The 26,782-nt window shown below is 37.6% G+C and overlaps 1 protein-coding gene across 8 annotated transcripts in view; it reads left to right on the plus strand.

The window, feature by feature from the left end:
* The window catches only part of TEX9 (testis expressed 9), a 215,369-nt gene that overhangs the window by 151,262 nt on the left and 37,325 nt on the right, over positions 1–26,782 (plus strand). For all 8 annotated transcript variants that reach the window (XM_073801044.1, XM_073801046.1, XM_073801047.1 and 5 more), the window contains 5 exons: positions 8,303–8,351; positions 9,709–9,791; positions 11,669–11,844; positions 14,790–14,872; positions 15,296–15,469. In XM_073801044.1, coding sequence (XP_073657145.1) covers positions 8,303–8,351; positions 9,709–9,791; positions 11,669–11,844; positions 14,790–14,872; positions 15,296–15,469 — 565 coding nt within the window. The remainder of the gene's footprint in view (positions 1–8,302; positions 8,352–9,708; positions 9,792–11,668; positions 11,845–14,789; positions 14,873–15,295; positions 15,470–26,782) is intronic.

Raw genomic sequence — 26,782 nt, forward strand, 5'->3', positions numbered from 1 at the left:
TCTGGCAACCATCGATCTGTTCTCTGTATCTATAGGCTTGTTTTTATTTGTCTGTTTTTAGATTCCACATACAAGTGAGATCACTTATTTGTCTTTGTCTTTCTCTGACTTATTTCACTTAGCATAATGCCCTCGAGGTCCATCCATGTTGTCAAAATGGCAAGATTTCATTCTTTTTTTATGGCTCAGTAATAGTTATATATATAAAAATATCATTTTATATAATACTTTAACATATATATATAAAAGCACATGTTCTTTTCTCATTCATCCATTGATGGACATTTAGGTTGTTTCCATTTCTGGCCTATTGTAAATAATGTTGCAATGAACATGGAGGTGCCTATATATAAAAAAATAAGTGTTTTCATTTTCTTCAGATAAATACCCAGAAATGGGGTTGCTGGATCATATGACAGTTCTCTTTTTAATATATTTTTTCTTTTTTCTTTTAATAGATCTTTATTGGCGTGTAATTGCTTCACAATACCATGTTAGTTTCTGTTGCACAACAAAGGGAATCAGCCATATGCATACACGTGTCCCCATATCCCCTCTCTCTTGAGCCTCCCTCTCATCCTCCCTATCGTACCCCTCTAGGTCATCACATAGCACCGAGCTCATCTCCCTGTGCTATGCTGCTGCTTCCCACCAGCCAACTGTTTTACATTCAGTAGTGTATATATGTCGATGCTACTCTCACTTCACCCCAGCTTCGCACTCCTACCCCATGTAATCAGGTCCATTCTCTATGTCTGCCTCTTTATTTCTGCCCTGCAACTAGGTTCATCCGTACCATTTTTTTTTTTTTTTTTTAGAATCTATATATATGCGTTAGCATACGGTATTTGTTTTTCTCTTTCTGACTTCTCTCTGTATGACAGACTCTAGGTCCATACACCTCACTACAAATAACTCAATTTTGTTTCTCTTTATGGCTGAGTAATATTTCATTTTATATATGTGCCACATCTTTATCCATCCCTCTGTCGATGGACACTTAGGTTGCTTCCATGTCCTGGCTATTGTAAATAGTGCTGCTATGAACATTGTGGTGCTTGTCTCTTTTTGAATTATGGTTTTCTCAGGGTATATACCCAGCAGTGGGATTGCTGGGTCATATGGTAGTTCCATTTTTAGTTTTTTAGGGAACCTCCATACTGTTCTCCATAGTGGCTGTATCAATTTACATTCCCACCAACAGTGTAGAAGGGTTCCATTTTCACCACACCCTTTCCAGCATTTATTGTTTCTAGCTTGTTTGTTAATGGCCATTCTGACCAGCGTGAGGCGATACCTGATTGTAGTTTTCATTTGCATTTTTCTAATAATTAGTGATGTTGAGCATCTTTCATGTGCCTCTTGGCCATCTGTATGTCTTCCTTGATGAAATGTCTATTTAGGTCTTCTGCCCATTTTTTAACTAGATTGTTTGTTTTTTTGATATTGAGCTCCATGAGTTGTTTGTATATTTTGGAGATTAATCCTTTGTCTGTTGTTTCATTTGCAAATATTTTCTCCCATTTTGAGGGTTGTCTTTTTGTTTATGGTTTCCTTTGATGTGCAAAAGCTTTTAAGTTTAATTAAGTCCCATTTGTTGATTTTTATTTCTGTTACTCTAGGAGGTGGGTCAAAAGAGATCTTGCTGTGGTTTATATCAAAGAGTGTTTTTCCTATGTTTTGCTCTAAAAGTTTTATAGTGTCTGGTCTTATATTTAAGTCTTTCATCCGTTTGGAGTTTATTTTTATGTATGGTGTTAGGTAGTGTTCTAATTTCATTCTTTTACATGTAGCTGTCCAGTTTTCCCAGCACCACTTATTGAAGAGGCTGTCTTTTCTCCATTGTATGTTCATGCCTCCTTTGTCGTAAATTAGGTGCCCATATGCGTGTGGGTTTATCTCTGGGCATTCTATCCTGTACCATTGATTTGTATTTCTGTTTCTCTGCCAGTAACATACTGTCTTGATTACTGTAGCTTTGTGGTATAGTTTGAAGTTGGGGAGCCTGATTCCTCCAACTCTGTTTTTCTTTCTCAAGATTGCTTTGGCTATTCGGGGTCTTTTGTGTTTCCATATGAATTGTAAGATTTTTTGTTCTAATTCTGTGAAGAATGCCATTGGTAGTTTGATAGGGATTGCATTGAATCTGTAGATTGTTTTGGGTAGTATAGTCATTTTCACAATATTGATTCTTCCAATCCAAGACCATGGTATATTTCTCCATCTGTTTGTGTCATCTTTGATTTCTTTCATCAGTGTTTTATACTTTTCTGAGTACAAGTCTTTCGCCTCTTTAGGCAGGCTTATTCCTAGGTATTTTATTCTTTTTGTGACAATGGTAAATGGGAGTGTTTCCTTAATTTCTCTTTCTTATTTTTTGTTGTTGGTGTATAGGAATGTCAGAGATTTCTGTGTGTTAATTTTGTATCCTGCAACCTTACCAAATTCATTGATTAGTTCTAGTAGTTTTCCAGTGACATCTTTAAGATTTTCTATGTATAGTATTGTGTCATCAAAAAATAGTGACAGTTTTACTTCTTCTTTTCCAACTTGTATTCCTTTTATTTCTTTTTCTTCTCTGATTGCTGTGGCTAGGACTTCCAAAACTATGTTGAATAATCGTGGTGAGGGTGGGCATCCTTGTCTTGTTCCTGATCTTAGAGGAAATGCTTTCAGTTTTTCACCATTGAGAATGATGTTTGCTGTGGGTTTGTCATATATGGCCTTTATTATGTTGAGGTAGCTTCCCTCTAGGCCCACTTTCTGAAGATTTTTTATCATAAATGGGTGTTGAATTTTGTCGAAAGCTTTCTCTGCATCTATTGAGATGATCATATGGTTTTTATTCTTTAATTTGTTAATATAGTGTATCACATTGATTGATTTGTGTATATTGAAGAATCCTTGCATCCCTGTGTTAAATCCCACTTGATCATGGTGTATGATCCTTTTATTGTGTTGTTGGATTCTGTTTGCTAGTATTTTGTTGAGGATATTTGCATCTATATTCATCAGTGATATTGATCTGTAATTTTCTTTTTTTTGTAGCATGTTTTTCTGGTTTTGGTATCACAGTGATGATGGCCTTGTAGAATGAATTTGGGAGTGTTCCTTCCTCTGCAATTTTTTGGAAGAGTTTGAGAAGGATGGGTGTTAGCCCTTCTCTAAATGTTTGATAGAATTCACCTGTGAAGCCATCTGGTCCTGGACTTTTGTTTGTTGGAAGATTTTTAATTACAGTTTCAATTTCATTACTTGTGATAGGTCTGTTTAATTCTTCCTGGTACAGTCTTGGGAAATTGTTCCATTCCAAGATTTTGTCCATTTCTTTGTGGTTGTCCATTTTATTGGCATGTAGTTGTTTGTAGTAGTCTTTTATAATCCTTTGTATTTCTGCAGTGTCAGTTGTGATTTCTCCTTTTTCATTTCTAATTTTATTGATTTGCATCCTCTCCCTTTTTTTCTTGATGAGTCTGGCTAAGATTTTCTCAATTTTGTTTACCTTCTCAAAGAACCAGCTTTTAGTTTTATTGATCTTTGCTATTGTTTTCTTTATTTCTATTTCATTTATTTCTACTCTGATCTTTATGATTTCTTTCCTTCTACTGACTTTAGGTTTTCTTTGTTTTTCTTTCTCTAGTTGTTTTAAGTGTAGGCTAGATTGTTTATTTGAGATTTTTCTTGTTTCTTGAGGTGAGATTGAATTGCTCTGAATGTCCTTCTTAGAACTGCTTTTGCTGCATCCCATAGGTTTTGGGTCATCATGTTTTCATTGTCATTTGTGTCTATGTATTTTTTATTTCTTCTTTGATTTCTTCAGTAATCTCTTGGTTATTTAGTAGCGCACTGTTTAGCCTCCATATATTTGTGGTTTTTGCAGTTTTTTTCCTGTAACTGATTTCCAATCTCATAGCATTGTGGTCAGAAAAGATGCTTGATACAATTTCAGTTTTCTTAAATTTTCCAAGGCTTGATTTGTGACCCAAGATGTGATATATCCTGGAGAATGTTCCATGTGCACTTGAGAAGAAAGTGTATGCTGCCAGTTTTGGGTGGAATGTTCTGTAAATATCAATTAGATATATCTGGTGTATTGTGTCATTTAAAGCTTGTGTTTCTTTATTTTCTGTTTGGATGATCTGTCCATTGGTATAAGTGGGTGTAAAATCCCCTACTGTTATTATGTTACTGTCAATTTCTTCTCTCATGGTTAACATTTGCTTTATGTATTGAGGTGCTCCTAAGTTGGGTGCATAAACAATTATAATTATTGTATCTTCTTCGAATGATCCCTTGATCATTATGTAGTGTCCTTCTTTGTCTCTTGTAATAATCTTTATTTTAAAGTCCATTTTGTCTGATATGAGAATTGCTACTCCAACTTTCTTTTGATTTCCATTTGCATGGAATATCTTTTTCCACCCCCTCACTTTCAGTCTGTATGTGTCCCTAGGTCTTAAATAGGTCTCTTGTAGACAGCATATATATGGCTCTTGTTTTTGCATCCATTCAGCCAGTCTGTGTCTTTTGGTTGGGGCATTTAATCCATTTACATTGAAGGTTATTATCAATATGTATGTTCCTGTTACCATTTTCTTAATTGTTTTGGGTTTGTTTTTGTGGGTATTTTTCTCCTCTTGTGTTCTTGCTTAGAGAAGTTTCTTTAGTGTTTGTTGTAAAGCTGGTTTGGTGGTGCTGAATTCTCTTAGCTTTTGCTCGTCTGAAAAGCTTTTGACTTTTCCATTGAATCTGAATGAGATCCTTGCTGGACAGAGTAATCTTGGTTGTAGGTTTTTCTCTTTCATCACTTTAAGTATATCCTGCCACTCCCTTCTGGCCTGCAGAGTTTCCACTGAAAAATCAGCTGATAACCTTATGGGGAATCCTTTGTATGTTATTATTTGTTTTTCCCTTGTTGCTTTTAATATTTTTTGTTGTATTTAATATTTGTTATTTTGATTAATATGTGTCTTGGTGTGTTTTTCCTAGGGTTTATCCTATATGGGACTCTCTGTGCGTCCCAGACTTGGGTGACTATTTCCTTTCCCATGTTTGGGAATTTTTCAACTATAATCTCTTCAAATATTTTCTGAGACCCTTTCTTTTTCTCTTCTTCTTCTGGGACCACTATAATTCAAATGTTTGTGTGTTTAGTATTGTCCCAGAGGTCTCTGAGATTGTCTTCCGTTGTTTTCATTCTCATTTCTTTATTCTGCTCCTCGGCAGTTATTTCCACCATTTTGTCTTCCAGCTCACTTATTCATTCTTCTGCCTCAGTTATTCTGTTCTTGATTCCTTCTAGTGTATTTTTCATTTCAGTTATCGTGTTGTTCATCTCTCTTTGTTTGTTCTTTAGTTCTTCTGGATCTTTGTTAAACATTTCCTGTATTTTCTCAGGCCATGCCTCCATTCTATTTCCAAGATTCTGGATCATCTTTACTGTCATTACTCTGAATTCTTTTTCATGTAGCTTGCCTATTTCCTCTTCATTTATTTGGTCTTGTAGGTTTTTACCTTGCTCCTTCATCTGTGTGATATTTTTTGCTGTTCCTTTTTTTTTTTTTTTTTAATTAGTGGGATTGTGTTCCTGTCTTACTGGTTGTTTGGCCTGAGGCTTCCAACACTGGAGTTTGTAGGCTTTTGGGTAGAACTGGGTCTTGATGCTGAGATGATGAACTCCAAGAGACCTCACTCGGATCAGTGTTCCCTGGGGTCTGAGGTTCTCTGTTAGTGTGCAGTGGTTTGGACTCAGAGCTCCCACCACAGGAGCTTCGGCCTGACCCCAGGTTCATGAACCAAGATCCCACAAGCCACCTGGGGCAGAAAAGAAGAAAAAAGAACAATAACGAAGTAAAAGATAAAATCAGACTAGGAAACTAACAGATATGTTAGGAAGAATATAAAAAATATATATAGATGAATCAACCACCAGAAGGTACATCAGTACCACAATAGTAAAAAGAGGAGGAGGGAAAAGAAAAGAAAAAAAAAACTGGGGGGGAAGGCCTTGGCTGTGGAAAGCAGGGACTAAGCAAGGGTGAGGTTTGAGCAGTGGGTAGGGCCAGTGCTCAGGACCCACAGGGCTGGAAAGGGCCCTGGGGGCTGAGGGGGGGGCTTAGGTTCAAGGAATAGAAGGGGCCCAGGCATGACCCCCACCTCTGATCTCAGAGGGTGGGGGACCTCATCTGGGAGCCCAACAGGCTTCCTGAGCTCGATTGAGCAGCCCAAACACCCTCTTCTCCTCTCCTCTCCTGCTCCTCCAGTCTGGGGTCTGGGAGGGCCCCTCCTGCCTGCCTCTCCTGATCTCCCCGGCCTCCCTCCTATGCCCCCAGGACCAACGCGGCCAGGCGGGGAATGGGGAGCCTTGGAGGGCAGGGGACCAGCCTGGGATCTCAGCAGGCTTCCCATGCCCAAGTGGGCGGGGCAGTTGCCCTCTGCTCCTCCTGGAGGGCCCTTCCCACCTGCCTCTACTGTTCTCCCCTTGGCCTCCTTCCTATGCCCCTAAGGACCCACGTGACCTGGAGTGGGGCTTTGGAGGGCAGAGGATTGGCCTGGGAGCCCAGCAGGTGTCCTGGGCCCAAGTGGGTGGGGCAAATGCCATCAATTCCCCTCCTGCTCTTCCTACAGGGTGCCTCCTGCAAGGCCCCTCCCACCTGCCTCTCCTGATCTCCCTGGCCTTCCTCCTATGCCCACAAGGACCCACACAGCCTGGAGGGGGCTTGGAGGGCAGGGGATCGGCCTGGGAGCTCAGCAGGCTCCCTGGCCTGAGTGGGCCAGGTGATTGCTCTCCCCTCCTCTCCCACTCTTCCTCTTCCCGGAGAGTCCCTCCCAGCTGCCTCTCGTGATCTCCCTGCACTCAGGGGCACCGATCTTGTCTGGCCTCCACTTCTCCTCCCACCTCTGTCCCCCTACATCCTACCAGCTCACTCTGGGGTTCCTCCCATCTCAAGGGTCAGAGTCCCCCACCAGCAGTCGGCAGGCACCCTAGTTGTAGGGAGATGCTAACTTTGCGTCTTTCTACACTGCCATCTTGACTCCTCCCCGCTCTGTTTTTAATTTTTGAGGAACCTCCATACTGTTTTCCATAGAACAAATTATGTTCCCACCAACAGTGTGCAAGGGTTCCCTTTTCTGCACAGCCTTGCCAGCATTTGTTATCTCTTATCTTTTGATAATAGCCATTCTTAAAGGTGTGAAGTGATAGCTCATTGTGGTTTTGATTTACATTTCCCTGATGATTAGTGATGTTGAGCTTCTTCTCATGCATCTGTTGGCAATCTATTTGTCCTCTTGGGAAAACGTCTCTTCCACTTTTGCCCATTTTTAAATCCAATTGTTTGTTGGTTTTTTTTTAATTGACTTTTATGAGTTTTTTAAGTATATTTTTGATAGTAATCCTTTATCAGATACATGATTTTCAAATATTTTGTCTCATTCAGTAAGTTACCTTTAGTCTTGTTGGTGCTTTCCTTTGCTGTGCAGAAGCTTTTTTTTTTTTTTCCAGAAGCTTTTTAGTTTGATGTAGTCCCATGTGTTTATTTTTGCTTTTGTTGCCATTGGTTTTGGTGTCAAATCCAAAAAAATAATCACTAAGACTGATGTCAAGGAGCTAGCCACCTATATTTTTCTTTTAGGAGCTTTATGGTTTCAGGTTTTACATTCAAATGTTTAATCCATTTGAGTTTACTTTTGTGTATGATGTAAGATAACAGTCCACTTTCTTTTTTTTTACACGTGTCTGTCCATTTTTCCCAGCACTATTTACTGAAGAAACTATCTTTTCCCCTTTGTATATTCTTGGCTCCTTTGTCATAAGTTAATTGAGCTTATATGAGTGAGTTTATTTCTGGGCTCTGTATTCTGCTCCATTGATCTATGTGTCTGTTTTCATGCCTATACCATACTGTTTTGATTACTATAGCTTTGTATAATAGCTTGAAATCGGGAGAATGCCATTTTTCTTGGAGAGTGTATGTGGATCTGTTATTATATAATTTTTTTTACGTGTAAGTATTAGAAATCTATAATTTGAAGAATAAGGTAAGTTATAAAATACTAATAATTGGGGGCTTATACCAGTCAGACACAATGTAAACCTTTTACCTATTTTATCTCATTTAATTCTCATTTTAAAAAATGAGGAAACTGAAGCTTAGAGAAGTTCAGTAGATTGCCTAAGGACTTACAGATGGTATGTAATTTCACTGAGATCCAAACTACAATTAATTAATTAATAATTAGTTTTAATATGTCTCGGTTTAGTATCATTTATTAACATATGGTGTTTACTTTTTTTCTGTAGACATCCATTATTGTCTGAAGGGACAGTTGATTTACGTTCAGAAACTAAGGTAAGAAATCAAACTTTTTGTGAATGTGATTATATTCTGTAGATTTTAGGTTGTTTTTTAGATTTTTCTCTCTTTTTTTGGTATTTATTATTCTCACTTTTATTGTGTTTATTGCAGGTAGGGTAGGGGGTGTTTTCTTTAAAATGCTTTTCCTGAGTCACAAGAACTCCAGGGCCCCTGCCTATGAGTGGGCAGCTGGCACATGTCACTCCTGCAACATTCTGGAAAGAAGGGGCAGGCAGGCCCTCCCCCAAAGGGCTCCCCAGGCCAGCTCTGCCGGCCTCAGCCCCTCTGAAAAAGAAACCCAAACCCCAGAAGCACCCCACCCCTTGGGCTCACGAAGCTGGATGTGCATCCCTGCTACCCCACAAGCGGCTTCCTCTCCCTCCTTCCTACCCCCTTTCCTTGGGCTTCTCCATGCTCCCCTTGTGGGCACTTCAGCCCCAACCTGCCTGCTTCCCGTGCTGCCCTGGAAGATGCTTTCGTATTTGCCAGGCTTGCCTGTTGTTTACAAGACCCAGGATGCTCACCCGGTGCACTCCGGCTGATTCTGGCTGGGCACCCTTCCCCCACCCCTGGTTGCCTCTACCCTGTGACAGTGCACTGGCCTATGGGGTAGAGGCAACCAGTCCCGCCAGCCTCCCACTAGCTTGAAGGGAGCAGGTCCTAGGGCCCACAGCACGCCTTCCAGTAACAGCTAGAAATAGAATATTAGCCTTGATATTCAGAAGGGATGTCTTTATGAAATGTTGCTTGTAAAATGAATTGAGTCCTTTTTTGTCTCATAACTTCACTGAACAATTTGGAGATACATTGGAAAAATTCTAAGTGAAATTAAGTTTTCTCTCCAAAGCCCAAATTCACTAGATAGAAGATCTGAGAAAGAAAAGTATTCATATACAAAGAAGGTGATTGGGAAGGTTTATTCATTTATTTAAATATTTACAGTGTGTAGAGATCACTAGTCCAGGTGCTGGGCACACTGGGATGTACAAATTCCCTACCCATGGGAATCTAGACCTAAGGAATAGTATGCGTGGAGGCCTATCTGAAGAATAATTGGTGAGGAGAATTAAATTCTGTGAATCAGAACATCCAGTTTAACATTCCACTAACTAGTTGAACATCCTTGAATCTTTGGGCCTCATTTTCTTGTCTTTAAATCTCTTGGTCCTAGTAATAACTAGGTCTTTTCCAGGTATACAATTTTGGATTCCTTAAAATATAATTTGATTAATTCTCTGAAAATAGGAATTCTTCTGTGTAGCAATCTAGCAGTTCTGTGTATTACACAGTTGCCTTCCTTGGCAAGTGATTAGAGTCTAATTAATTAATCGTTTAAATTCTTTTCATGTAGCCAAAGACCAACAACGTTGATCCAATAAACAAAGTTCAAAACAAATTACACTCTGCAAGTAAAGGAAGGAAATCAAATTCAAGGTATAGTACAGTTTTTAAAGTATTACTTTTTAAGAATTTTATAATTTATACTATCATTGTTCTTAATAAGATCTGTTTCTCTAGATCTTTTTATACCCAAAATATACAAAATTATACTCTCTATTTCTTCTCCACATTTAATAATTTAAAACATCTTCTAATCAGAAATGTCTTGCAACAGTTAATGAACATTTTGTATTGTTCTCTTAAGCAAAATTGCCACATTTCAAATTTTTTAAACGTTATTTTTAGCTAGATATTTTCTTTGATCAGAAACTAGAACCTAGATGTCTTTCTCTGCCTAGTTCTCTCAAATAGACTTATACTTTTTGAACACCATGCATTATTGTATATTGTATATATTGAGATACAGAATGATTTGGGCATGCTCTCAATAAAACTATAGTATAGTTATAATTTACATTCTATTGCTTTTGGTGAGAAAGAATTCAAGACTGTTTTTAGTACTTTAAGCATAAAAAGGGGACCCAAGAGGTTCTTTAGGATAGTAGACCTTCTAGAAAAGGAGGGTCACACCTGCAGTGGATGGTACCAACCAGCTTCTAATTCACAGTAAATTGTTAAATTTATGTCTATTGCTTACCCAAACTGATAATTGCATTATAATTCTAGAAGAATTCTTATTAATCCTTGTGTCTTTTAATTGGCTAAGTAAAATTTTTGTTTTTTGAACAAAAGAGACAAAAAATAGGGTGAAAGGATAAGGAAGAATAAAACTAAAATCGATAGAAGAGAACATATGTTACATACATAAGTACTGTACATACATCAGTACTGTATATACATACATAACTGGAAAGGGTCATCTTATTTTCAGACTTCAAGTTTACTTTTTAAATAAAAGGTTCTTTTTCCAAAAGAATTCTAAAGCATTTGCTTATGTGTTAAAAGTAAGTTAGGCTTTAAAGTAAGTAAAAGGTTAAAAGTAAGGCTTTTGGAAGCAAACTTGATGGATTAGGCCTGGCCCATTCCTCAACGCCATTAGAAGTGACTTTCATTTCATATTTCTCTCTTCATTAAAGAAAAAAAAAATCAACTTTTGGTAAACTTTGATCCTGCTTAAAATATGTTTTTTTAGGTGGAAAAATGAGTTTGAGCTAAGAACTGTTCACTCTGTAATTCTTTCTTAAGAGGTATTATTCTTCAGTGTTTGCAGAATTATGACTAGAGTGATATCAAATTGTACAGTTCTACTCCAGCAGCATGTAAAATTAAAAGCCCCAGGCTGGATTTCACCTAGGAGGCCAAGTTCAGTACTCTTAGTTTTGATGTTCACTTGTTTGGGAGTGTTGACCTAGAACACATAATTCTCCAGCAAAAAAATGGGATTATTCGGGATCAGCAGAATATTGCACTTCAGGGTCTGAAATGATGGCGAGCCACGTGCAAGTCTGCACACAGCAAGGCAAGGAGAACTCTTTTATAGAAGGAAAAAGGAAGTTGGGAGGGCTAGAGTAAACAAAGGTTTTTCATTACCTGACTTGTTGCCAGGAGTGAAGAGGAGCCTTCCTTCACACCGCGGGGCTCTGCTGTTGTCTCAGGGTGTGAGAGCTCCCCCTTCTGGTCCGCTGACTGTTAAATTGAGGCTTCTGTTTATTAATATTTTACACTGGCCATGTCTAAGTGGCCTCATAAAGCCTCCTCTAGCTCAGTGGTTGTGTGATTCATAAAGACTGAAAGTCTACTAAGTCTCTTGTAATATAGTCCTTGAAAGTATCAATTGTAGATTTCATCATAAAATTTATAATAATTTTGATCTGCTTTTTTATTTGGATAAAGGTCATATCTGGGAGTCATATCTCCTTTTTTATTATATGTATATAATATATAATGTGCCTATATGTGGTTTTTTTTAGAGTAAAATTGAAATACTCTGATGTACAAACTGCCAGCGATGTTGCCATTCCAGAGGATTTCTCAGACTTTTCTCTTGCAAAAACAATTAGCAAAATTGAAGGGCAACTGGAAGAAGGCTTACCTGATTATATAGATGATGGTATTTTTTGTGGTGTTAGTGAAGACATTGGAACAGGTAGGTGGTTTTTTGTTTATTTTTATCCTTATATCACAATTATTTAGAAAATATAGTGATGTCTTGCATTTGTTTAATGAAATAAAATTGGTTTTGAGTCAATAATTGTTGAAAATGGATGATGGGTGACCAGGGTTTCATTGAACTCATCTCACTACTGTTGTATATGTTTGATGTTTTCCATTATAAAAAGTAAAATTAAAAAGAACTATCTGGGGAGTTCCCTTGTGGTCCAGTCGTTAGGACTTGGTGCTTTTACTGACGTGGCCTTGGGTTCAATCCCAGGTCGGGGAACTAAGATCCCACAAGCCCTGTGGTGTGGCTAAAAAAAAAAAAAGAGAGAGAAAAGAAAAAAAAAAAAAAAAGAACTCTCTGGTATTGGTTTCATTGACCACTTTTCAAATAAGTTAAATGCCCCATAGCTTAAAATTAAAACATTGAAATAAATTTTTAAAAACCATATTTCTTTGAATTCCTTCCATTTAATGTTACTGAATTCTCTTTATTGTGTGTTAAGTCAACACATGTTAAAGGATAAATGAATTATTGATGTAGTATCAGGTAAAATAATGAATTTTCTAATGAATATTATTTTCTTTCTTATAAATTCATTCTCTGCATACCGCTAGAAAAATAATACTTAGTCTAGATCATCAGAAACATGTTAGTTACCAGTAGTGCCTCTAAAATTGTTGAATTTATGAGGAGCCACCTATGCTATTATAAATTTAAAAAAAGACAGTCGAGTGTATATGGACAGTTAATGCTGAACTATAATTAATTGTAGGTTCAGACAAACTGCTTTAGCCTCTCTGTAATAGCAATTTCTTCACTTGAAAATGAAGCAGTTTGTATTAAATGATCACGAAGTTTACCCTTAAAATTCTCTGATTCTGTGAAAATCACAACGATTTACATGTGTAATTATTGTGCTACATGCTAGTTAGTCATAAACGCAGATTAATTCATTTATGCATTTATTACGTTTACTGACCTATCCAAGCTTTCTGGGGCTAATTGTTAGGAACGAAGGTAAGTGAAGCAAAGAATTAACCTTCATGCCTCTGTTAAGATACCTTCAGGGATGCAATGGTCAGATGTTGGCTGTTCCTCAGTTTACAGTCACCCATAGCCTTGTTAACAAAGGTCCTCCTCCCAGTATGGGAACCAGCACAGACTACCTTAAATTACTGCTTTTATTCTTATTGCTGAATGACCTCTTTGCATCCCTGTCTTCCCTTTTCAGAATCTTTGGCCAAGGTGTCTCCCCTTTTAGGGGAGTTTTCACTTATTCCACATGATTGCCTAGAATGGCTGGGTTATGTGTGGGAGGAAACAATAAAAACGTAGTTTAGGAGCACAGACTGTTTTATAAGACTAAAGTTGGAGTGGGATGGTTGGGGAGGTTAATGCTGTGGACCAACAGAGACAGAGCACTCAAATCCTTGATGATACTACCGGGGTTAGAGTTGGGGAGAAAAAGAGATGCGAAAAGTCATGCTCTCCCATTGCTTCTTCCTTCTTTCCCCCTAGAGACCAACTACTGCAAACGTCACACTTTTAAGTTTATTGTTTCCCTTCTGTCCTCTGCTAACCTGGAGTTACATGAGAAGCTAGAAGGAGAGTTGAGGCTGGAAGAAGCTAGGTGGGGTTAGAGCCAACCATTGTTCATTGGCTCCATGTAACACAGGGGACTTCATAAGAAGAGCTTTGAAACAGGAAGTATGTGTGGAGATTTATTGTGCTCTGTGGAATTTGTCCTAATAACTTTCAGAGGCTATTCAGAGTGTTTACTCAAGATAAGTCCCATGAGGGCAAACCTTGTCTTGTAATATTGGTATTATGCCTGGAACATAGTAGAGACTTGATGTATATCTTTTTTTTTTTTAATTTATTTATTTTTGGCTGCGTTCAGTCTTTGCCTCTGGGCACGGGCTTTCTCTAGTTGCGGCGAGTGGGGGCTACTCTTCGTTGCAGTGCGTGGGCTTCTCATTGCGGTGGCTTCTCTCGTGGAGCACGGACTCTAGGCACGTGGCCTTCAGTAGTTGTGGCATGTGGGCTCAGTAGTTGTGGTTTGCAGGCTCTAGAGCACAGGCTCAGTAGTTGTGGCGCACGGGCTTAGTTGCTCCGCGGCATGTGGGATCTTCCCAGACCAGGGCTTGAACCTGTGTCCCCTGCATTGGCAGGCGGATTCTTAACCACTGTGCCACCAGGGAAGTCCTGATGTATATCTTTTTAATGAATGATTGAATGAATTATGAGTGAGTTCTAAGTTCAGTTTTTACTTTATTTACTTTTATAGGCCTAAAACCCTCAGAGATTTACTGATATTATTGAATAAAGAACTTTTGATAGCAATACCAAAGGTAGATGTTCGTGAGGGGTTTGTGGGAGAAAGCTTCGGTAGTAAGGTATTACTGCGTTTTTTTGCTTCTCAGACACGTCACTACATTTTAACATCTGTGAAATTGGGATGTGTATTACAGTCAGTGGCATTTTATAATTACAATGGCTGGGATTGAAGTTGAGTTTTGCTAGACCTGTGTTTGCTTCTGCCAAACACCTGGGGGCATTACCGATCTGAGACCACTTTAAGTTCTGTTTGAGGTGTTTCGAACCACCTGGGTAAGTATGAATTCAGTCTGCAAACTTATGTGAGTACTTGGCTTGTGGTTCCGATTCTCAGGAAAAGTTTTTGTTTTTTTCCTCTTTCTTTACTTGGTTCCAGTGTAACAGTTCCTTTCTGTTGGATGGATTTTTCATTTACCTCTACATTAGGGGTATGTAGTGTCTTGAGTGTTCCCAAACAGGGATCTCCTATTAGAGAGACTATTAGACTCCCCATCTTGAGCCTTTTTTCCCTCATAAAATAATAGTCTGTCTTACAATTGATGGCATCTTAGATTCAGTGAAAGACAATAAATATTATTATTAAATTGACACAGAAGCACAGATCAGATTTCTGAAGGCCAAACTCCATGTTATGCAGGAGGAATTGGATAATGTTGTATGTGAATGCAATAAAAAGGTAAGTTTTTAAAACCTTTCAGAATAAATGCTGTAATATTCAAAGTCATTTTAGGAGTAGTTTTCAATTTTATTTTAAAAATAGCTTCATTGAAGTATAATTCACAATTAACTTTTAAATTCAGAAATTTAAATACTGAACTTTATTCTGAGATGTTGAATTTTCACAGAGCTGAAGAATTTTAAATACTTGCCAGCAATTAGAATGCTGTGTATTAGACTTACAAGTGTAAGCTATTAAGTGCAAATAAAACATCTGTCTTCCATTTTGAGGATGAAAATAGAATGTAACTCGTTTTTCTTAGTGAAATTGGTGTAAATATCTCACCAAAGATCATACGAAGCTCTTTTATGTTTTCTGCTTTATGTTTTGATACCAAATCATGTATGTTTTTCCATATAATCTATAATTTCATAACTATAGGAGGATGAAATTCAGGATTTAAAGTCTCAACTGAAAAATTCTGAAGGAGATTGTATGAGACAGCAGCGGACAATTAATTTGCAACAGTCTCAAACAGAAAAGTATAAAACTCTTTTTGAAGAAGCAAGCAAGAAATGTGATGGATTACAGCAACAGTTGTCTTCAGTAGAAAGGGTAATAATTTTGCTATTTTTTCCTAATCTAATGCCAAAGATGCACAGAAACATATAAGTTACATGTTTGCATAGATACCACTTTTCATTGTTTAGTTATTTTGTTAGTGTATACTAAAAACTCTTCCCCCATTATTAGGAGAGTATTTTTTAACAACTTTATTGAGATATAATTCACAAACATCTCACCCTTTATACAATTTGGTAGCTTTTAGTGTACTCACAGAGTTGTGCAACCATCACCACTCTCAAGTTTAGAATATTTTCATCACCCAAAAAGTCACCCCATACCCTTTAGCCTCAGTACCTCTATCCTCTTCCCCTAATCTCCTCCAGCCCTAGGCAACTTCTCATTTATTTTCTGTCTTGATAGATTTGCCTATTCTGCACATTTCTGTATATGTAGAATCATACAGTATGTGATACTTAGTAACCAACATTTTTCACTTTAAGTATTGTTTTTAGGGTTCATCAACATTGTAGCGTGCATCAGCACTCCATTGCTTTTTATAGAGTAATATTCTTTTTTATAGAGTATATGGATGTAATACATTTTATTTATCTGTTTATCAGTTGATGGACATTTGGGTTGTTTCTACTTTTGGGCTGTTTTGGATAATGCTGCTGTGAACATTCTTGTACAAGTTTTTGTGTAGATATATGTTTTTGTTTTTCTTGGGTATATACCTAGGAGTAGAATTGGTAAATTATAACCTTACATTTAACCTTTTGAGGAACTGCAGGCTGTTTTCCAAACCAGCTATACCATTTTTACATTTCTACCAGCAGTATATAAGGGTTCCAATTTCTCCACATCCTACCAACACACGTTAGATTGGTGGTATCAATCCCCTGTGGGTACTGAGGGATGATTCTATACAGTTCTATTATGAATTTTGACAAATGCATAGTCACATAGCCATCACCATAATTGAGATACAGAGCACTTTCATCATACCAAAAAATTTCTCTGTGAATTTAGTCAAGTCCTCTCCCTACTCCCAACCTCAGGCAACCACTGATCTGTTTTTGATTCTTATATTTTGGCCTTTTCCAGAATGTCATATAAATAGAATTACATAGTAGCTTCCTGAGTCCGATCACTTAGCATAATGCATTTGCGATTCATCCATGTTGTAGTCTGTTCCTTTTTATTGTTGACTGTAACATTGAATGGGTATTCCACATTTTGTTGACCTTCTCATCTGGAAAGAAAAATTAATTAATAGTCTAAGCCTGTGCTGTCAAAAATGGTAGCCACTCATATGTGGCTATTCCAACTTGTAAAGTGCTGTAAGTGTAAATCAACATCAAATTTTGAAGATTAAATACGAAAAACGATGCAAAATCTCATTAATATTTTAATGTTTACATGTTGAAATGATAATATTTTGGATATACTGGGATAAGTGAGATACAGTAATAAAATTTATTTTAAGTATTTCTTCTTAAAGTGACTGCTAGGGAATTTAAAATTACGTACATAGTTTGTACTATGTTTCAATTGCTCTAAGAAATAAAGGCAAGTGGTCTAAGAAAAAACAAGCTGTAATATCTGGGAAACAACTGTTTTAATTTGTCACCTTACCATTTGTCATCATCCATCCAAGCTGTGGTCATGTCACTGCTCTAGTCCACATAACTTGCCTGCATCTTTGATTCTTTTCTTGTTCTTAGCTCTCATACCCAATCCTGTGTTTTCTTTCCTCTAAATGTTTTCATTCATCTCTTCTTTTCAATTCCCATTGCCACTTCTTAGTTCAGGCTATTATTATCTTACTTCTGAATCCTTCTCACTGGTTATTTTATGTCCTTTCTCTTTTTCTTATCCACGGTATTCTGTACCCTGTCAAAAGATTAATATTCTCAAAGGACCACATTGATTATAACTCTACTTTCATTTGGGCAGAAAAGGAACTAACATTTTTTGAGTGTTACCTGCCAGGTAAAACACATTTTACAAAAGGGAAACTGAGTCTGAGAGGATAAGCAAATTGCCTAAGGTCAAACAGGAATGGCAGAGCAGGATTCAAACTCTGTTTATCTGACTCTGTAAATCACGTAGACTCTTTCTCCAACTCCCCAGAATTAAATAGACTTAAACACACAGCTGTTTTAAAATCTCGTGATTTAGAATTAATATTTGAAACTTTTAGTTCACAGTGAATGTACTAGGGCATTATGATACACTGGCTAGCTGAAGATTTTTATGAAAATTTGCACTGGCTCTGAGCTTCTCAGCTTGAATTCCTATCTACCTACCAGCCAGAGAGGCATAACATAACTCTCCTGGATTATGTGAAACTCAAGATTGAATCTTTCTTACTAATTCATTTTTTATATCTCTAGAAACACACCTAGTGTACAGTTCACAGAAATGCAAAACAGAGCTTAAGTAGCTGCTTTTGTAAACCTGCAAAAACCAACTATTAAAACATTGTTATGTATATTAACTTATTTTAGCTGCTGATTCTAACAGATGAAGTCATTTTTAAAATATAAAAACAGAGGGCTTCCCTGGTGGCGCAGTGGTTGAGAGTCCGCCTGCCGATGTAGGGGACACTGGTTCGTGCCCCGGTCTGGGAAGATCCCACGTGCCGCGGAGTGGCTAGGCCCGTAAGCCATGGCCGCTGAGCCTGTGCGTCCGGAGCTTGTGCTCCGCAACGGGAGAGGCCACAAAGCATTCTACTCCAGCTTTGGATTTTATTTTTCTATTACTCCCCCAAATTTCCTTTGTGTCTCTACCCCATAAATCCCCAGTGTCTAATCATAGCCCCAGGCAGCCACTGATTTGCATTCTTTTACTACAGATTTGTTTTCCTTGTTATAAAATTTCATATAGATGGATTCCTAAGTATGTACTTCTTTGCATCTGTCTTCTTCAGCATAATGTTGTTGACGTTCATCAGTGTTGTTGCTTGTTTTGTGATTCATTCCCTTGTATTGCTGAGTGGTATTTATTTATGGATTTACACATTTCATGTGTTCACCAGTTGATGGGAATTTGAGTTTTTTCCAGCTTTGGACTATAAAAAATAAAGCCACTATGAATTTTCATGTACAAGTTTTTGTGTAGATACATGTTTTTGTGTAGACACATTCAGTATCATTCATGATGTTGATTAAATACCTAGTAGTAGAACTTCTGAGTATTATATAGAGTATATGTTTAACTTTTTAAGAAACTATCAAACTATGTTCTAAAGTGATTGTACCATTTTTCATTCCCAATAGCAATGTATGAGAGTTCCAGTTACTCTATATCCTCACTTAACACTTGATATTGTCAGTCTTTTTAGTATTAGCCACTCTAGAGGGATAGAAGTAGTATCTCAGTATAGGCTTATTTGTATTTCCCTGATAACTATTGATCTCGAGCATGTTTTAATATGCTTATTGGCTGTTCATATATCTTCTTTTGTTAAGTGTATGTTCAAATTTTTTGCCCAATTTAAAAACATTGGGTTGTAGTAAGAGTTCTTTATGCTTCCTTATATAGTTTCTTTGCTACAAAGAATATGTATTGTGAATAGTTTCTCCCAATCTGAATTGGCTTTTAAATTTTCTTAACAGTGTCTTTCAAAACCACACAGTGTGTGGTTTTGTGCTTTTTTCATCCTATTTGAGAAGTCTCTGCCCACAAATTTTATTAGTGTATATAAGTCTATTTGGATTTTCCATAACTTTTTGAGTCAGTTTTGGTAATTTATGTTTTTCAAGAAATTTTTCCAACTCATCTAAGTAGTCAAATTTATTGGCATAAATTTGAACATAATATTCATGTATTATATTTTTATTTATATTTTTAATATCTGTGATAATGACCCCATTTCAGTCTTGATATTAATAATTTGTCTCTTCTCTGTTTTATTCTTAATCAGTCTAGTTACATACTTATCAATTTCATTGAACTTTTCAATGATTCAGCATTTGACTTCGTTAGTTTTTCTGTACTGTTTGTCAGTTTTCTGTTTATTGATTTCTAACCTCATCTTTAGCATTTCCTTCATACTTATTTGGGCTTAATTTGCTCTTATTTTTCAGGATTCTTAAAGCAGAAGTTTAGATAATTGATTTTCTACTTCTTTTCTCACATAAGCATTTAAAGCTATAAATTTTCTTCTAAGTGCTGCTTTATCTGCATCCCACAAAATTTGAGACTGTCTTTTTATTTTCATTAAGTTCAAAGTATTTTCTAATTTCCTTCCTGATATTTCTTTTATTTAACATCTTTATTGGTGTATAATTGCTTTACACTGGTGTGTTAGCTTCTGCCATATAACAAAGTGAATCAGCTGTATGTATACATATATCCCCATATCCGCTCCCTCTCACCCCCTCATCCCACCCCTCTAGGTGGTCACAAAGCACCGAGCTGATTTCCCTGTGCTATGTGGCTGCTTCCCACTAGCTATCTCTTTTACATTTGGTAGTGTATATATGTCAGTGCTACTCTCACACGTCGTCCCAGCTTACACGTCCCCCTCCCTGTGTCCTCAAGTCCATTCTCTAAGTGTGCGTCTTTATTTCTGTCCTGCCCCTAGGTTCATCAGGACCTTTTTTTTTTTTTTTTAGATTCCATATATACGTGTTAGCATACGGTTACTTCAGTCAGTATGACAGACTCTAGGTCCATCCACCTCACTACAAATAACTCAATTTCGTTTCTTTTTATGGCTGAGTAATATTCTATTGTATATATGTGCCACATCTTCTTTATCCATTCATCTGTCGATGGACACTTAGGTTGCTTCCATGTCCTGGCTATTGTAAGTAGTGCTGCAATGAACATTGTGGTACATGAACTCTTTTGGAATTATGGTTTTCTCAGGGTATATGCCCAGTAGTGGGATTGCTGGGTCATATGGTAGTTCTATTTTTAGTTTGTAAGGAACCTCCATACTGTTCTCCATAGTGGCTGTATCAATTTACATTCCCACCAACAGTGCAAGAGGGTTCCCTTTTCTCCACACCCTCTCCAGGATCTATTGTTTGTAGATTTTTTTTTTTTTTGTAGATTTTTTTGATGATGGCCATTCTGACTGGTGTAAGGTGATACCTCACTGTAGTTTTGATTTGCATTTCTCTAATGATTAGTGATGTTGTGCATTCTTTCATGTGTTTGTTGGCAATCTGTGTATCTTCTTTGGAGAAATGTTGATTTAGGTCTTCTGCCCATTTTTGGATTGGGTTGTTTGTTTTTTTGATATTGAGCTGCATGAACTGCTTGCAAATTTTGGAGATTAATCCTTTGTCAGTTGCTTCATTTGCAAATATGTTCTCCCTTTTGAGGGTTGTCTTTTCATCTCATTTATGGTGAAACACTATTTTAAAAAATCTCTGATAATACTCTTTGTTCCAAAGTCTACTTTATCTAACATTAGTGTAGTAATTGCAGTTTTGTTCTCAGTGTTTGTGTGAGACTATAATTATTCTACTCTTTTTTTAAAATTAATTTTTAGTGGATTATAGTTGATTTACAATGTTGTGTTAGTTTCTGCTGTACAGCAAAGTGAATCAGTTATACATATACATAAATCCATTCTTTTTTAGATTCTGTTCCATATAGGTCATTACAAAGTATTGAGTAGAGTTCCCTGGGCTATATGGTAGGTTTTTCTTACTTATCTATTTTATATATACTAGTGTGTATATGTCAATCCCAATCTCCCAGTTTATCCATCCTGCCCCCTCTCCCCCTTGATAACCATAAGTTTGTTTTCTACATCTCTGACTCTATTTCTGTTTTGTAAATAGGTTCATTTGTACCATTTTTTTAGATTCCATATGTAAGCAATATCATATGATATTTGTCTTTCTCTGTTTGACTTACTTCACTCAGTATGAAAATCGCTAGGTCCATCCATGTTGCTGCAAATGGTATTATTTTGTTCTTTCTTATGGCTGAGTAATATTTCATTGTATATGTATATTACATCTTCTTTATCCATTCCTCCTTCAACAGACAGTTAGCCATGTCCTGGCTGCTGTAAATGGTGCTGCAATGAACATTGGGGTACATGTATATCTTTTCAAATTATGGTTTTCTCTGGATATATGCTCAAGAGTAGGATTGCTAGATCATATGGTAGCTCTATTTTTAACTTTTTAAGGAACCTCCATACTGTTCTCCATAGTGGATGTACTAATTTACCTTCCCACCAACTGTGTAGGAGGGTTTCCTTTTCACCATACCCTCCCCAGCATTTATTTTTGTACATTTTTTGTTGATGGCCATACTGACTGATGTGAAGTGATACCTCACTGTATTTTTGATTTGTATTTCTCTACTAATTAGTGATGTTGAGCATCTTTTCATGTACCTCTTGGCCATCTGTATGTCTTCCTTGGTGAAATGTCTGTTTATATCTGCCCATTTTCTGATTGGGTTGTTTGGTTTTTTTTGATAATGAGCTGCATGGGCTGTTTGTTTATTTTGGAGATTAATCTCTTGTCCATCACTTCATTTGCATCCATTTTCTCCCATTCTGTGGGTTGTCTTTTCATTTTGTTTATGGTTTCCTTTGCTGTGCAAAAGCTTTTTTTTTTTTTTTTTTGCGGTTCGTGGGCCTCTCACCGTTGTGGCCTCTCCCATTGCGGAGCACAGGCTCCGGACGCGCAGGCTCAGTGGCCATGGCTCACGGGCCCAGCCACTCCGTGGCATGTGGGATCTTCCCAGACTGGGGTACGAACCCGTGTCCCCTGCATCGGCAGGTGGACTCTCAACCACTGCGCCACCAGGGAAGCCCCTGTGCAAAAGCTTTTAGTTTTAATTAGGTCCCATTTGTTTATTTTTCGTTTCATTTTCATTACTCTAGGAGGTGAATCAAAAAAGATCTTGCGGGCTTCCCTGGTGGCGCAGTGGTTGAGAGTCCGCCTGCCGATGCAGGGGACACGGGTTCGTGCCCCGGTTCGGGAAGATCCCACATGCCGTGGAGCGGCTGGGCCCGTGAGCCATGGCCGCTGAGCCTGCGCGTCCGGAGCCTGTGCTCCACAACGGGAGAGGCCACAACGGTGAGAGGCCCGCGTACCGCAAAAAAAAAAAAAGAGATCTTGCTATGATTTATGTCAAAGAGTGTTCTTCCTATGTTTTCCTCTAAGAGTTTTATGGTATCCAGTCTTACATTTAGATCTTTAATCCATTTTGAGTTTATTTTTGTGTATGTTGTTAGAGAATGTTCTAATTTCGTTCTTTTACATGTAGCTGTCCAGTTTTCCCAGCGCCACTTATTGAAGAGACTGTCTTTTGTCCATTGTATATTCTTGCCTCCTTTGTTTTAGTTTAGGAGACCATAGATGCGTGGGTTTATCTCTGGACTTTCTATCACAACTCCAACAAAGAGAGCCCCTGCTTCCCCACAGCTCCAACAGGAGTCTTGAGGTTGATTCCCATTAGTTTGTCCCCAAACCAATTACTTTAGCTTTGCAGACTCAGCACTGGACAAGCTTTGGTCGGGTGTTGAGCTCTGGACATGGGAACAGAAGTGGGTGGGAAATGAAGTCCATCCCTCCTAGTCACAGGGACTGAGAGTGGCTAAGGGTTGGGTCCCGAAAGAAGAAAAGAGGATCTATTATCTAGAAAAACAACCTTTCCTGAACCCACCATTCTTAGGAAGAAACTAGAACTTGGTCTCTTGGTACAACTCAGACCAGGTAAATGCAGGTGAAAGTATCCAACCCAGAGCGATCCATTCACCCATATTTGGAGACATCAGTCTGCAGGCTCACTCGCTTATCTCCATCATACCATGGATGGAATGACCTATAAATAGCAAAATAACTTTTGTGCACTGACCTTGATCTGTTGGACAAGTTCCCCCAACCTTTTGCACAACCCCAGGGTACTGCTTAGGCTAACCCTCTCCATGGGGTGTTCCCAGGAACGCAACAATGGTCCCTTGATCTATATTCCTGTTTTTGTGCTAGTACCATACTGTTTTGATTAGTGTGGCTTTGTAGTATAGTCTCAAGTGAAGGAGCCTGTTTCCTACAGCCCTGTTTTCCTTTTTCAACATTGCTTTGGCATTTGGTGTCTTTTGTGTTTCCATACAAATTGTAAAATTATTTGTTCTAATTCTGTAAAAAATGCTCTGTAAAGAATCAATGACAGTGTTGATTCTTCCCATCCAAGAACATGGTATATCTCTCCATCTGTTTGTGCTATCTTTGATTTCTTTCATCAGTATCTTATAGTTTTCGGAGTACAGGTCTTTTGCCTCCTTAGGTGGGTTTTATTCCTAGGTATTTTATTCTTTTGGATGCCATGGTAAATGGGATATTTTTCTTTAATTTCTCTTTCTGATCTTTCATTGTTAGTGTATAGGAGTGCAAGAGATTTCTGTGTATTAATTTTGTATCCTGCAACTTTACCGAATTCATTGATGAGCTCTAGTAGTTTTCTGGTAGTATCTTTAGGATTTTCTATGTATAGTAACATGTCATCTGCAAACAGTGACAGTTTTACTTCTTTTCCAATTTGAATTCCTTTTGTTTCTTCTTCTTCTCTGATTGCCGTCGCTAGGACTTCCAAAATTGGAATAAAAGTGGTTGAAAGTGGACATCCTTGTCTTGTTCCTGATCTTGTTGAATAAAAGTGGTGAGAGTGGACATCCTTTTTTTGTTCCTGATCTTAGAGGAAATGCTTTCAGATTTTCACTGTTAAGAATGATGTTTGCGTGGATTTGTCATATACGACCTTTATTATGTTGAGGTAGGTTCCCTCTGTGCCCACTTTCTAGAGAGTTTTTATCATAAATGTGTGTTGAATTTTGTCAAAAGCTCTCTCTGCATCTATTGAGATGATCATATTGTTTTTATTCTTCAGTTTGTTAATGTGGTATACCTCATTGATTGATTTACATATGTTGACGAATCCTTACATCCCTGGAATAAACCCCACTTGATCATGGTGTATGATCCTTTTAATGTGCTGTTGGATTCTGTTTGCTAGTATTTTGTTGAGGATTTTTGCATCTATGTTCATCAGTGATATTGGCCTGCAGTTTTCTTTCTTTGTGACATCCTTGTCTGGTTTTGGTATCAGGGTGATGGTGGCCTCATAGAATGAGCTTGAGAATGTTTCTTCCTCTGCCATTTTTTGGGAGAGTTTCAGAAGGATTGGTGTTAACTCTTCTTTAAATGTTTGATAGAGTTTGCCTGTGAAGCCATCTGGTCCTGGACTTTTGTTTGTTGGAAGATTTTTTTTTTTTTTTTTTTTTGGTTGGAAGATTTTTAATCACAGTTTCAATTTCAGTACTTGTGATTGATTTGTTTACATTTTCTATTTCTTCCGGGTTCAGTCTTGGAAGGTTGTTCTTGGAAGGTTGTACCTTCTCAGAATTTGTCCGTTTCTTCTAGGTTGTCCATTTTATTGGCGTATAGTTGCTTGTAGTAGTCTCTTGTGATAGTTTGTATTTCTGTCATGTCCATTGTAACTTCTTTTTTATTCTACTTTTTTTTGATTTGGGTCCTCTCCCTTTTTTTCTTAATGAATCTGGCTAAAGGTTTATGAATTTGGTTTATCTTTTCAAAGAACCAGCTTTTAGTTTCATTGATCTTTGCTATTGTTTTTTTTCCTTTCCATTTCATTGATTTCTGCTCTGATCTTTCTGATTTTCCTTTTACTAACTTTAGGTTTTGTTTGTTCTTCTTTCTCTAGTTGCTTTAGTTGGTTTATTTGAGATTTTTCTTGTTTCCTGAGGTAGGATTGTATTGTGATAAACTTCCCTCTTAGAACTGCTTTTGCTGTGTCCCATAGGTTTTGGATTGTTGTGTTTTCATTGTCATTGCCTCTAGATATTTTTTATTTCCTTTTTGATTTTTTCAGTGATCCTTTGGTTGTTTAGTAACGTATTGTTTAGCATCCATGTGTTTGTGTTTTTTACAGTTTTTTTCCTCTAATTGATTTCTAATCTCAAAGCATTGTGGTCAGAAAAGATGCTTGATATGATTTCAGTTTTCTTAAATTTACCAAGGCTTGATTTGTGGCCCATGATGTGCTCTATCCTGGATAATGTTCCATGTGTACTTGAGAAGAAGTGTATTCTGCTGCTTTTGGATGGAATGACCTATAAATATCAATTAAATTTATCTGGTCTAATGTGTCACTTAAGGCTTGTGTTTTCCTTATTAATTTTCTGTCTGGATGATCTGTCCACTTGTATAACTGGTGTGTTAAAGTCCCCCACTGTGAATGTGTTACTGTCGATTTCCACTTCTAAGGCTGTTAGCATTTGCCTTGTACATTGATGTGCTCCTATGTTGAATGCATAGATATTTACAATTGTTATATCTTCTTCCTGGATTGATCTTTGGTCATTATGTAGTGTCCTTCCTTGTCTCTTGTAACAGTCTTTAATTTAAAGTCTATTTTGTCTTATATGAGTATTGCTACTTCAGCTTTCTTTTGATTTCCATTTGCTTGGAATATCTTTTTTCCATCCCCTTTCAGTCTGTATGTTTCCCTAGAGTTGAAGTGGGTCTCTTATAGATAGCATGTTTATGGGTCTTGTTTTTGTATGTATTCAGCTAGTCTGTGTCTTTTGGTTGGAGCATTTAATCCATTTACATTTAAGGTAATTATCGATATGTATGTTCCTATTGCCAGTTTCTTAATTGTTGTGGGTTTTTTTGTTTTTTTGTGTGTTTTTTTTGCAGTACGTGGGCCTCTCACTGTTGTGGCCTCTCCCGTTGCGGAGCACAGGCTCCAGACATGCAGGCTCATCGGCCATGGCTCACGGGCCTAGCTGCTCCACGGCATGTGGGATTTTCCCGGACCGGGGCACGAACCCATGTCCCCTGCATCAGCAGGCAGACTCTCAGCCACTGTGCCACCAGGGAAACGCTGTGGGTTTGTTTTCGTAGGTCATTTTTTCTTCCCTTCCTCTTTTGTTCTTTTCTCTTGTGGTTTGATGACCATCTTTAGTGTTGTGTTTACGTTTCTGTTCCTTTTTTGTGTGTGCATCTATTGTAGTTTTGGGTTTGCTATTCCCATGAGGTTTTGATATAGCAGTCTATATATGTATAAGGTTGTTTTAAGTTGCTGGTCTCTTTTCCCCCTAGAGAAGTTCCTTTAGCATTTATTGTAAAGCTGGTTTGGTGGTGCTGAATTTTCTTAGCTTTTGCCTGTCTGTAAAGCTTTTGATTTCTCTGTCGAATCTGAATGAGAACCTTGCTGGGTAGTGTATTCTTGGTTGTAGGTTTTTCCCTTTCATTGCTTTAAGTATATCGTGCCACTCCCTTCAGACCTGCACAGTTTCTGCTGAAAAATCAGTTGTTATCTTATGGGGATTCTCTTGTATGTTAAATGTTGCTT

The sequence above is a fragment of the Tursiops truncatus genome, chromosome 2, assembly GCF_011762595.2.
Source record: "Tursiops truncatus isolate mTurTru1 chromosome 2, mTurTru1.mat.Y, whole genome shotgun sequence".
Lineage (NCBI taxonomy): Eukaryota > Metazoa > Chordata > Mammalia > Artiodactyla > Delphinidae > Tursiops > Tursiops truncatus.